Raw genomic sequence first — 10,494 nt, 5'->3', positions numbered from 1 at the left:
AGCAAAAAAGGGTAATAATGTATTTTCACTAGAATTCCAAATATAAGTATTGTAACAACTAAAAGTGTGATGACCCTCCCACTGTCCTAGTCCTGTCTTGGAGGAGCCTGGTATTGGGGTCGCTAGGCTGATTGGGTGCACCTGGGCCCTGTGCACTCATTGGGCTTAAAAAGACATCAAATGGAGGTCTGTGGTCTAATTTGTGTCAGTTTAGGGGTCCTTGACATGAAGAAGTTTGAGAACCGCTGACAATGTACAGTATGTCAGCACATATTTAAAACTAAAATGGAAAAGGCTGACATTTAACTCGTTAATTAACAACCACATCCAGTCCCTTACTTTGCCACGTAAATTACCAATAAAAAGGATCAGATAAAAAGCAGCGCTGCAGGTTTCCAGGGCTGCCGGTGTTGGTGAGTGATGATCACTCATGAATTCCTATGGAGGAATGTGCACTAACCATTTTTAATGAACTAAAGTGAAATATAAGTTAACAGGGAGCACCCGAGTGCATGATGAGATTAACCTTTCCCACCCCCCACCCCCCTTCTTGCTGTCTGTTACTCTCCTCTTCCCTCAGCCAGCCACACGTGTAGCGCTGTGTGTTAAATGGCTGACAGGCCTGTAATCCACAGTGGAAGCCCAGTAATGCAGACCAATCAAAGCTTGAGATTAGCAAAGATGTGGGAGGAGCGGGATGAAAAACACAGTTGCAGATAAGAGCAGAGCGAGGGGGAGTGGTGGAGCGGGGCAGCTCAGACATGATGGCGGTAATGTATGCTGCGCAAAGATTGGTGTACACAAATAACCAGCCAATCAGAGAGGAGGCAGGGAACATAACAAGGCAAGGGGGGGACTGGTAAAAGAAAAGAGCTATGAAAAAAGGGAGGGAGAAGGTGAAATAGACAGCAGCACGACAGAGGGGAGGCAAAACAAGAGAGGGAAGGATGAGCAGAGGAGGGAGTGCAGAGCAGTGAGGTCTCCAGAGAGAGAGAGAGGAGAGAGGAAGGAGATGAGCAAAACGAGGGGGGTGAGCAGCAGCCAGCACAGAGGACATCCATCAGCTTAGGCAGCCATGCTTTGAGCCCTGGAGCGGCAGCAGGGCTCTACAGACACGCACAGGCCCAGCTCGGCCCTCCATCCTTGGCCACACACATCCGGCAGGCACCGCAAAGAAGCTTCCCACGCACTGCAAAGAAGCTTCCCACGCACCGGCTGCTGCGCACAAGAGCCATGAGAACAGCCAGGAAGGGGAGCGTGGAGATGCCGGCGTTCGTGCGACAGCTGGTGAAAGAGACGGAGAAGAGGGTCAGCTCCTTCTTCAAGGGGGGCCGCGGAGCAGCAGGGGAAGGCGGGCAGCCGGGAGAGGGGGAGGGGGACGAGGTCATGCCCAGCCCCTACCTGGACCGTCCCGTCCTGGACAAGCTGATGGAGGAGGGCTGCTCCCGCTGGGGCCTCACCTACGCCCTGGGCAGCATGCAGGGCTGGAGGGCCAACATGGAGGACTTCCACAACTGTGTGCCACAGCTGGGCGGCGAGCTGGCCGACTGGAGCTTCTTTGCCGTGTTCGACGGGCACGCCGGCAGCAGCGTGGCACAGTACTGCTCCCAGCAGCTTCTGAGTCAGGTCCTGGCTACAGGTGAAACACATGGAATTGAAATGAATGAATGTGTTTATACTACAGTCATTCAGGCTCGCTATATTATCAATATGCTGGAACAGACATTTTATAAGAGAACAGGAAGCAGTGATTCATTGCAGTGATGCTCAGCTGTGTTTGAGTTTTTGTGTTGTTGCAGGGGGACATAGGGGAAATAGCAAAGCTTCTTGTCATTAGTCATCAACATCATGATTGATTATTTTATTCTGTTAAGTTGTGCTGCTATATATTGCTATGATTCAGTTTCAGTTTATTCATGATTTTTTTGATTTTATTTTATTTTATTAATTCATGCTTGCGGTGAAGGCTGGGCCCCACTGAAAAACTGCAGAACTTTACAATTCACACAACAACAATTACTAATATAAAAAGATAGGCTACATACAAAACAATTACAGGGTTAAAATATTTCAGGGCAGCAAGGACAGGTAGCAGTCATGGTAGCCATGCTATGATATTTGTGCGGCCAACTAAAGAGTCTCATTATAGAGCCAAACTGCAGTATGCAGAGTTGAGTTTCTCAGCCTGTTTGTCTTGGCCTTGGGTTCAGCCAGGACTCTTGGCTGTTATATATTGCTATGATTCAGTATATTCATGGGACTCTTGGCTTTAGATAACACTAAGTGTTTCCACTCTGTATGTATTTGTGGCCCCAGGTGGCATGGGCCCAGAGGACGACCCTGAGCGGGTGAGAGGAGGCATTATAGAAGGCTTCCTGCAAACGGACAAGCACCTGCACACTGTGGCACGCCGGGAAGGCTGGGAGAGGGGCGGCACCACCGTGGTGGCCACTCTCATCTCGCCGTGTTACATCTACTTTGCCAACTGTGGCGACTCGAGGGCCATGCTGTGCCGGTCTGGGCAGGTCTGCTTCTCCACCGAGGACCACAAGCCCTACTGCCCTCTGGAGAGAGAGCGCATCGAGAGCGCAGGCGGCTCGGTGTCCATCCAGCGGATCAACGGCTCCCTGGCTGTGTCCCGTGCCCTGGGGGACTTCAGCTACAAGGGAGCGGAGCACCGGTCGGCCGGCCAGCAGATGGTCTCCCCGGAGCCAGAGGTGTACGTGGTGGAGCGCTCACCAGCGGATGAGTTCCTGGTGCTGGCCTGCGACGGGGTGTGGGACACGATCACCAACGAGGAGCTGTGTGCCTTCATCCACAGCCGCCTGCGCATCTGCACCGACCTGAGGGACGTCTGTGCTCAGGTCATTGATCTCTGTCTCTATAAGGTCAGTACAGCCAGTCATAGCATCTTGCTATCTAAATTAGAAGCTAATGGTCTTAACAATGCTGTGGTCAGTGATAAGACACACATTTTGAATATTGGGAGGATTGTCAGACAGAATGGGGTCCCACAAGGGAGTGTATTGGGTCCATTGTTTTTTCTCTTGTATATAAGTGATCTGAAGGATGCTTGTCCTTGTAATTTTTTTGTGTCTGATTAAACTTATTTAATTGTGTTTTCAGTCTTTAGTAAATACACACTAGTAGTAAGTACACACTATTGAGATTTGGCAAACATAAACAAAGCAAATCAAGACAAAGTGAACAAAAAAGAGGGGGGAAAAGCACATCCCTATCCTCTTGACAGTATGTAACACAGGCTATCATACCACAATATTCATTACATTATGATTAAACCAGGGGTTCTCAACATGAGGTCTGGGACTGCCAGGGGTCTCCCGAGGGGATTTCCTTGGCGTCCTTGTGATCTCTTTTTATATACAGATGCCTCGGCATGACAGGTTTCTCATGAAGATAAAAGTACAGTTCATGTAGTGCATATCTCCAGAATATCAGCAGATAATTGGGTAGAAAGGATGTATGCTGGATAGCCATTATGTCAGGAGTGGGTCAGGCCCAAACAGTAGCCTAATCACAAAAAGAACCAAAGAACAACACAATTTTTTCTGCCTTTTTTTGCCAGAATATCACATTTTTAAAGATAGAAAAGTGATGGTGACTGTAGCTGGAGTTTAGCATCAGCCTCAGTCTGACTTTCCTGCTGGTCATCATGGTACAATGCTCTGACAAATTAAATGCAGACCTGTCAGCAAAGGTTATTAAGGACTATTCTGGGTGTCACTTTGAAGACTCACCTTGACCGCTCTCACATTGAGAGCCTCGGATAGATGTTCGATGTTGGAGTCTCTCAGGTTGAACTAATGGTACACACAAACTATTGTTCACTGTGCTGTCTCTAAATAATTATTCCAGACCAGTGAGGTTCAAGTGGTTCAGGAAGGACACTTCAGTTTATAGCCGTGGAGACAATCAGCAGTTGGAAAAACTTTATATTTAAGCTTAGAGATAGTAGTTGGGACCCGGACCCTCTGGTAGCTCTGATGAAGACGATCCTCATATGACATTTGCAGACTGCCGCATGGTCACCTTTGCCTCACTCTTGGCCAGACGTGCAGTCTTGCTCAAATGGAAAGATGCTGCCCCGCCCTCAGTGGCCCCGCCCAGTGGATTCAAGACTATGTCCTGCCCAGATGATGGGGGGGGGGGGGGGGGGGGGGGGGGGGATTCTATAAGGGGGACCTGGGGACCCTTTTTGACACACTTTCATAACACCCAAACAACAAAGTGTGACATGCATTCTAGCCCTGCCCTTGACACGAAAATAACACCCGACTTCATAGAAATAGCAAAATACATATGGCACTTTATTGATTCCATACTCTTTAGCTAGTTTTATTTCTTTATTTCTAGATACTGTGCATTAAAAACCAAAGTAAATAGTGCACAATAAAACGATTTTGAAAAGAAGAGATAGTATTTGGGAGTTGGGAAAAGAAAGTTAAACAGAATTCAAAATGAAATCTATGATCATAAGTCAGTAATTGTCTTGTCTATTTTGATACTGGTGCTTATTATTGATGTGAATTAACACATTGTTGAGCTATTGTTGTTTGTATTGATATGAGCTTAATGTATGTTCATCTGTGTGCCATTCTAGCCATTACACATCTGCTGCCCCAGTGCTTTCACCTTTCCATCTTCTCCAAAAGGACCACAATGGAGATAAGCTGTTGAGCGTTATTGTTATCCTCAACTTTTTGTTTTAGCTCATGTATATCTTCTGTGTGAAGAACTGTGCATGTGTTATTAAGTGAAATTTGAAGAACAATTCCATCAGTCAAACAACCATCTTCATACATCTAAAGGAAATGAATGTTAGAAAATGGGTTTTTATTGCCAATTTTATATTCTCTCTCTAGAGATGACGCAAACAAGCACATGAGGATAAATATGGGCGGGGCCCCATGTGTGCCATCCATCAAGCTGCACTCGATTTGTCCGCCATGTGTGTCGTGTCAGTTACATCACAGGGCGTCAGCCAATGGCCTGAAAATGTCACTGTTTCTTCCACACTTCATTTACAGTCTCTAGGAAACGGGACACTGGCATTCACATCCTTGAGGGGAAATTGATCTTATTGTTTCTGAGACGGTTCACCCAGACTAAAATAGCGTTTCAAATGCTGAAATGTCACAAATGTGTGAGGTCAGCCAGCCATCAGCTCTCACCTCTCACTGTCTCTGGTCCACAGGGAAGCCTGGACAACATCAGCATCATCCTGCTGTGCTTCCCTGGCGCCCCCCAGCTTTCAGCAGAGGCGTTACACCAGGAGGCCGAGCTGGAGGACCTGCTGGAGTCTAAAGTAGCAGGTGCAGATTTATGTGGCGGTCACTGTGATGCCAATTACACAGTCAAGGAACTTGTTTTTGTCGATTTAATATTTAAATAATGTCTGATACCCCTTTGGTTTTCTTGTGGGGTTTTTTTTGTGGTTCAAACACATAGAACTGAAACTCCTTTGCACTTGTCCTGGTTCATTAGATCATGAAAAGCAAGAACAATTACCAGTAACAATGGGCAGTAACAATTACCTCTCATACAAATATGAATGCTTGTAGACCATCAAAACCTATTCTCCATCTTCATTCTTTACATTCTTGAAATCCTGGATCTTGAATCCTGGATTTGCTACTAAATCGCAGGAGCCTGCAATTATTTGATGAAAGTAAAATGTGTCACAATTTGCAATTCAATAAAGCATTGTGGTGCTGCAGAGATGCCCAGGCTTATGAATCATATTCTCCAGACGTAGGGTAACATGCTTGTTTATTAAGGCCTAAATATACTTCTAATATAATGTAGATGGGGAGAGTTCGAGTGTACTACGTACGACTATGTACGAGTGTCTAGCTGCCGCCGGTAAGGCTCCAAGTTGAGGCTGGCACAGAAGTATATCACAGACCACAGTTTTTTCAGTGAAAACGAAAAAAACTAAAAATACCATTCCCACTAAAATCGTTTCACATACCAACCGCAATCGCCATATCCGTCAGTATAATCGCAATATGATATTTTTTTTTTATCATATCGTGCAGCCCTACTGAATGTGCTCATGTATTTGCTTGTGTGTTTTTGTTTTGGGTGACATTTGAATAGAGATTTATGAAGAGCTGTGTGCCAGAGGGGAGGAGCCTGACCTGCTGTCTGTCCTCACAGTCCTGGCATCCACTGTCATCCCCGGATTACCTCCAGGTGGAGGCATACAGAGCAAGTAAGAGAAAGTGTGTGTGTGTGTGTGTGTGTGTGTGTGTGTGTGTGTGTGTGTGTGTGTGTGTGTGTGTGTGTGTGTGTGTGTGTGTGTGTGTGTGTGTGTGCGTGCATGTGTGTGTGCGTGTGTGCATGCATGCCTGTGCATCTGTGATACGAAAATGGTTAAAACAATATGCCCAACTAATCTTTTACAGTCATAAGAAAATAAGTGTTGTCTTGACTATGTTTAAATCATGTAAGACCGACTTCTACAGCATCATTTAGTGACGTCACAACTGCCCCTTTCTTCTGGTAGTATATAGAGCCCACGTCACTACGTCATTACTCACATTTGTGCAGTCATCATCACTCACATTTGTGCCGGCATCCTCAGCTGCTGATCATCATCACTGCAGCAGTTGTTTCGCCCCACCCCCTCCCCTGATCACCACCTCCCCTGATCACCACCAACGTCATGGCTCCTGTAGAAATCCCTATGGGCGCATTATCTATCCCATATGGCACTGACGTATGGCACATCAAGAGGAGCGTCATCATATCATGGAGTCATACACCACACTTAAACTGTTCATTGGTTCATTAACATTTATTAATCTTTCCTATGAGTTTCTCATGATTGAAATATCACCAAATCACAAAATACTGAAGAAAGACAAGAATAAAGACAAGTGTCCAAAGTGTAAGGATATCACTACGTTTCTTTGTTTTGTTTGTGTCCGCCGAGCTCCATTGGAAAAGCGGTGAGTTTTAACAAACTGCTTTATTTAGCGTTGTTACCAATTCTAATGATTGAGAGCGGGTGTTTTCAAAAAAAGATGGCAATTCCCACATTTTCTAACTGTTTCAATGTTGAAAGCCTGGAGCTTTGCACCCTCGGATTTGCTCCTGTCCCTAAATGCAGCAAAATGCCCGTATGTGTGTCTGAATCCAGGTTTGTTGTCACCCAACACAGTACAGAAAGTTAAAAAGTCGTTTTTGTGAGAAGTATGAAGGTATTTGTAAGCATGTTGGTAACTAATCTAAGCTGCACCTTAAACTAGTGATTGCCTTGTGTTGTGTAATGGCGCTTTTGCCAATGCCATTTGCTTTATTCCTTTCTTTTTGGTAAATGATCTTACTGAGAACGGCAATGTGTACAAGCTAACAGGTGCATGAAAAAGTTAGTTTCCAGTGTTATTAGCAACTAGCTCTGGTTAGCTTGAACTCAGGTGTTAGCCTCATTAAGATAGCAATTGTTCGCAGTTGTGGTCGGCAGTGCCACGGCACTTGACAACACTTACCAGGTTTTCACTGGTCACATGTGTAAGAGTTACAGGTTATTTAATTTGTGTCATGTTAGTTTGTGTTGCTATGAAATGTGTTGGTTTATCTCAGGTGCTAAACAGTCTTTCTGTTACTGTTAAGATAAAATAGTCTATAAATATAGTAAACTATTGTCAAATACATTCTTTTATAAAGCTTAATTTTATATGTCCTTTATTTACACATTTAAATACATGTGTCATTAAAATGCACTCTGGCAGTTTAAAATGAGCAAACTGAATTGCAGTGCACAATACATATTGAATATTAAATTCGTTCAATATCTAAAAATATCTAAAAAGCACAGTAAAGCCAGAAACACAGTAACACAGAATTGCTCTTATTTGTGTCCATTCAGCAATCTGACCATGGAGGGTATAGGACTCTTTTTGTAGCGCTCTGTTGTACACTTGATGTCTCTCAACCGTGCTCCTGGTCTTGTCCTTGCTCCTTCTCTCTCAGCGCACGTTGGTGGGAGCCAGCTAGAGAAACTTTGGAGTTTGAGTGCAAAGTTCAGGCACAGCTCCTCTCGTCTCTTCTGCAGAGGTTGGATGTTGAGGGTCTGGCAGGCCTCAGAGTAGGATCTGTAGTCAGAACCCAGGATGATCATGAGTGCCCTTTTTTGGACTCTTTCTAGGGCCTGGTTCTGTTTGCTGGTTATGCTGAAGTGCTACACGATCGCCGCATACTCCAGTACTGGGCGGATGTACATTGTCTTCAGATAATCTGTTGGGATGCCAAACTTTTGCAGTCTCTTTAGGATGAACATGCTTTGATTTGCTTTTTTTGTAGTTGCATTCACCTGCATGTCCCATCTTAAGTCTGCCTGCACCCACAACCCAAGGAGCTGAGTGGCATGGCACGCTCTCTAACACAGCACCACCAATACACAAGTCGGGCAGGGGGGGTGGCTTCTTTGCAAAGCAGACATTGAGTACTTTGCACTTAAGGGGGTTCAGTTTCATCCTGTTTGCCTCTGTCCAGGCTGATAGCTCATCCAGATCATTTTGTATGATACTGGGTTCCTTTATCTTTCTAACCTCTAATAGATTTAACTCATCCACAAACTTCCACCATTCCGCTCTTGCTGATAATGTGGCACCATTTATTTTAGCAAGGAAGAATAGTGGACCCAAAATTGTCCCTTGTGGTAGGCCACAGGAAAGAGTGGCCCATTCAGAAAGGCTAGTTTGATACCTCACATGCTGCCGTCTTTCTGTCAGAAAGTTGCAGACCCATGGGAGTAGCTCTGGGCGAACTCCTAACTCCCACAGGTCAGTAACTACTAGCGTGTGGTCAACTCTGTCGAACGCTTTAGAGAAATCTGTAAGAACTAAGCTGCACACTGTTCCACTTATATCTGCTGCCTCACGTAATTTGTGATAGATATTTACAAGGCAGTGGGGTTGTAGATCGTCCCTTCAAACAGCCTTAATTTTGTTTAAGACTATGGTGTATATAAAGAGAAGACATGTAGGCCTAGGTAGATGAGAAAAAGACAGACGTGCATATAATATGGAACAGAAAATGTTTTATTTTTGTTGTTATACAAAACTGAATTTATTTTGAGTTATTTTGAGAAACAACAGAAAAAACACACAAGATAAAGCAGAGATAAGAAATAAATCCTAATCCATTTGCTTTGACAGAACAGTCACATTGTATCCTGTCTCCGTCTTTTTCTACTGTATCCAGGATTATCTATAATCTGCCAACAGTACCAAGCCTGGGACCCGTTACACATCCGTGTGCATCCGTATAGGAAAATTACATTATGTTATGTCTGTGTTACAGGAGAAACTGCATAATTTCTGCTTACTATCAACAAAGAGAGATGCACAAGCCCACACTACCCAATGTAAGTAAAGATGCATACATACATACATACATACATACATACATACATACATACATACATACATAATACCATTTTATACATGTACCATCATATACATTCAAAGGCATGTTGTCTCCATATTAGGCAATACTTACACTGTTTTCCCTATTACTTCCCCTTTTACCTATACTTCCAGGATTTGGGAGCATCCAGAGAATCCCAGCTAGGATCCATGGACAGATTATAATTAATGTCAATGCTAAAAGTTTTCTTCATGTGGGGAGTTTGACAAAAAGGGAGACAATAAAGAGACTGTCATGTAGATGTTCTCGCATCATGCTAGTAAGCAACATCTTGACGTAGCAAATACAATGCAAAAATAAGTAATAAAGCCTGATATGTTTTATATTTACACAAGGACATTTTGTATAACTTGCTCAGAAATATTGACCCAGCAACAACCCTCTGCCTCAAATTCAATTAACAAGATATAGATAATTGTAATTGATATACTGTAAAATTAACCATTGATCAACCTAATGTGAAATTGTACATTTTCATAGGTATTCTGTTGTATAAAGATATGATATAAAAGGAATGTTACTATGTAAGGTTGTATTTCATGTTAATGTTTTAAGATTAGAATTTAACAATGAAAGTTAGATTTGTAATCTGTTACCGTCCTTTCCTCACCAAGGAGGGAAATTTCACTTCTTCCTTATTGGCTGAAAACAGCTGCAACATTGTATTCTGCGAGCCACAAGCTAGCTTGTTAGCTTGCACCTAGCTTTTCTTTTATTCCATAAGGGAGTGCAACTGACTCACCGATTACATCATCACGGATGACATCATCACTGATGACATCATCACTGAACTTATAACAACCAGGAAGGATGATGACATCATCACTGATGACATTACTGATGACATCACATCATCATTAGGTAATTAGGGCAATTACCTAATTAAAAAATCTATATCTATCTATCTATCTATATTAGCAATCTCGCGCTACGTGCGTTCGATTCCTAGGCTCGCCCGCGCTCGCAGCCTCGCCCGCTGCACGGGCTCGCGGCCTCTCTATGCACGTCGCATACGCAGCTCAGCCGCTGAGCGGCCTC

General features: G+C 44.0%; 1 protein-coding gene across 1 annotated transcript; it reads left to right on the top strand.

Annotated features, from left to right (window-relative positions):
• Positions 1-1,233: 1,233 nt before the first annotated feature.
• LOC310778298 (protein phosphatase 1B-like) lies at positions 1,234-9,620 on the top strand (the record flags this gene model as incomplete). The annotated part of the gene is made up of 6 exons (XM_083638683.1): positions 1,234-1,639; positions 2,317-2,888; positions 5,216-5,333; positions 6,121-6,235; positions 9,331-9,394; positions 9,570-9,620. 6 exons carry the CDS (start codon positions 1,234-1,236, stop codon positions 9,618-9,620), a joined length of 1,326 nt encoding a protein of 441 aa, XP_083494809.1.
• Between the last annotated feature and the right edge of the window lie 874 nt (positions 9,621-10,494).

The sequence above is a fragment of the Poromitra crassiceps genome (assembly GCF_964638095.1).
Source record: "Poromitra crassiceps genome assembly, chromosome: 1".
NCBI classification, from domain to species: Eukaryota; Metazoa; Chordata; class Actinopteri; order Beryciformes; family Melamphaidae; genus Poromitra; species Poromitra crassiceps.
Note: the sequence above shows the minus strand (reverse complement) of the source record. Positions and strands in the feature narration are given on the sequence as shown.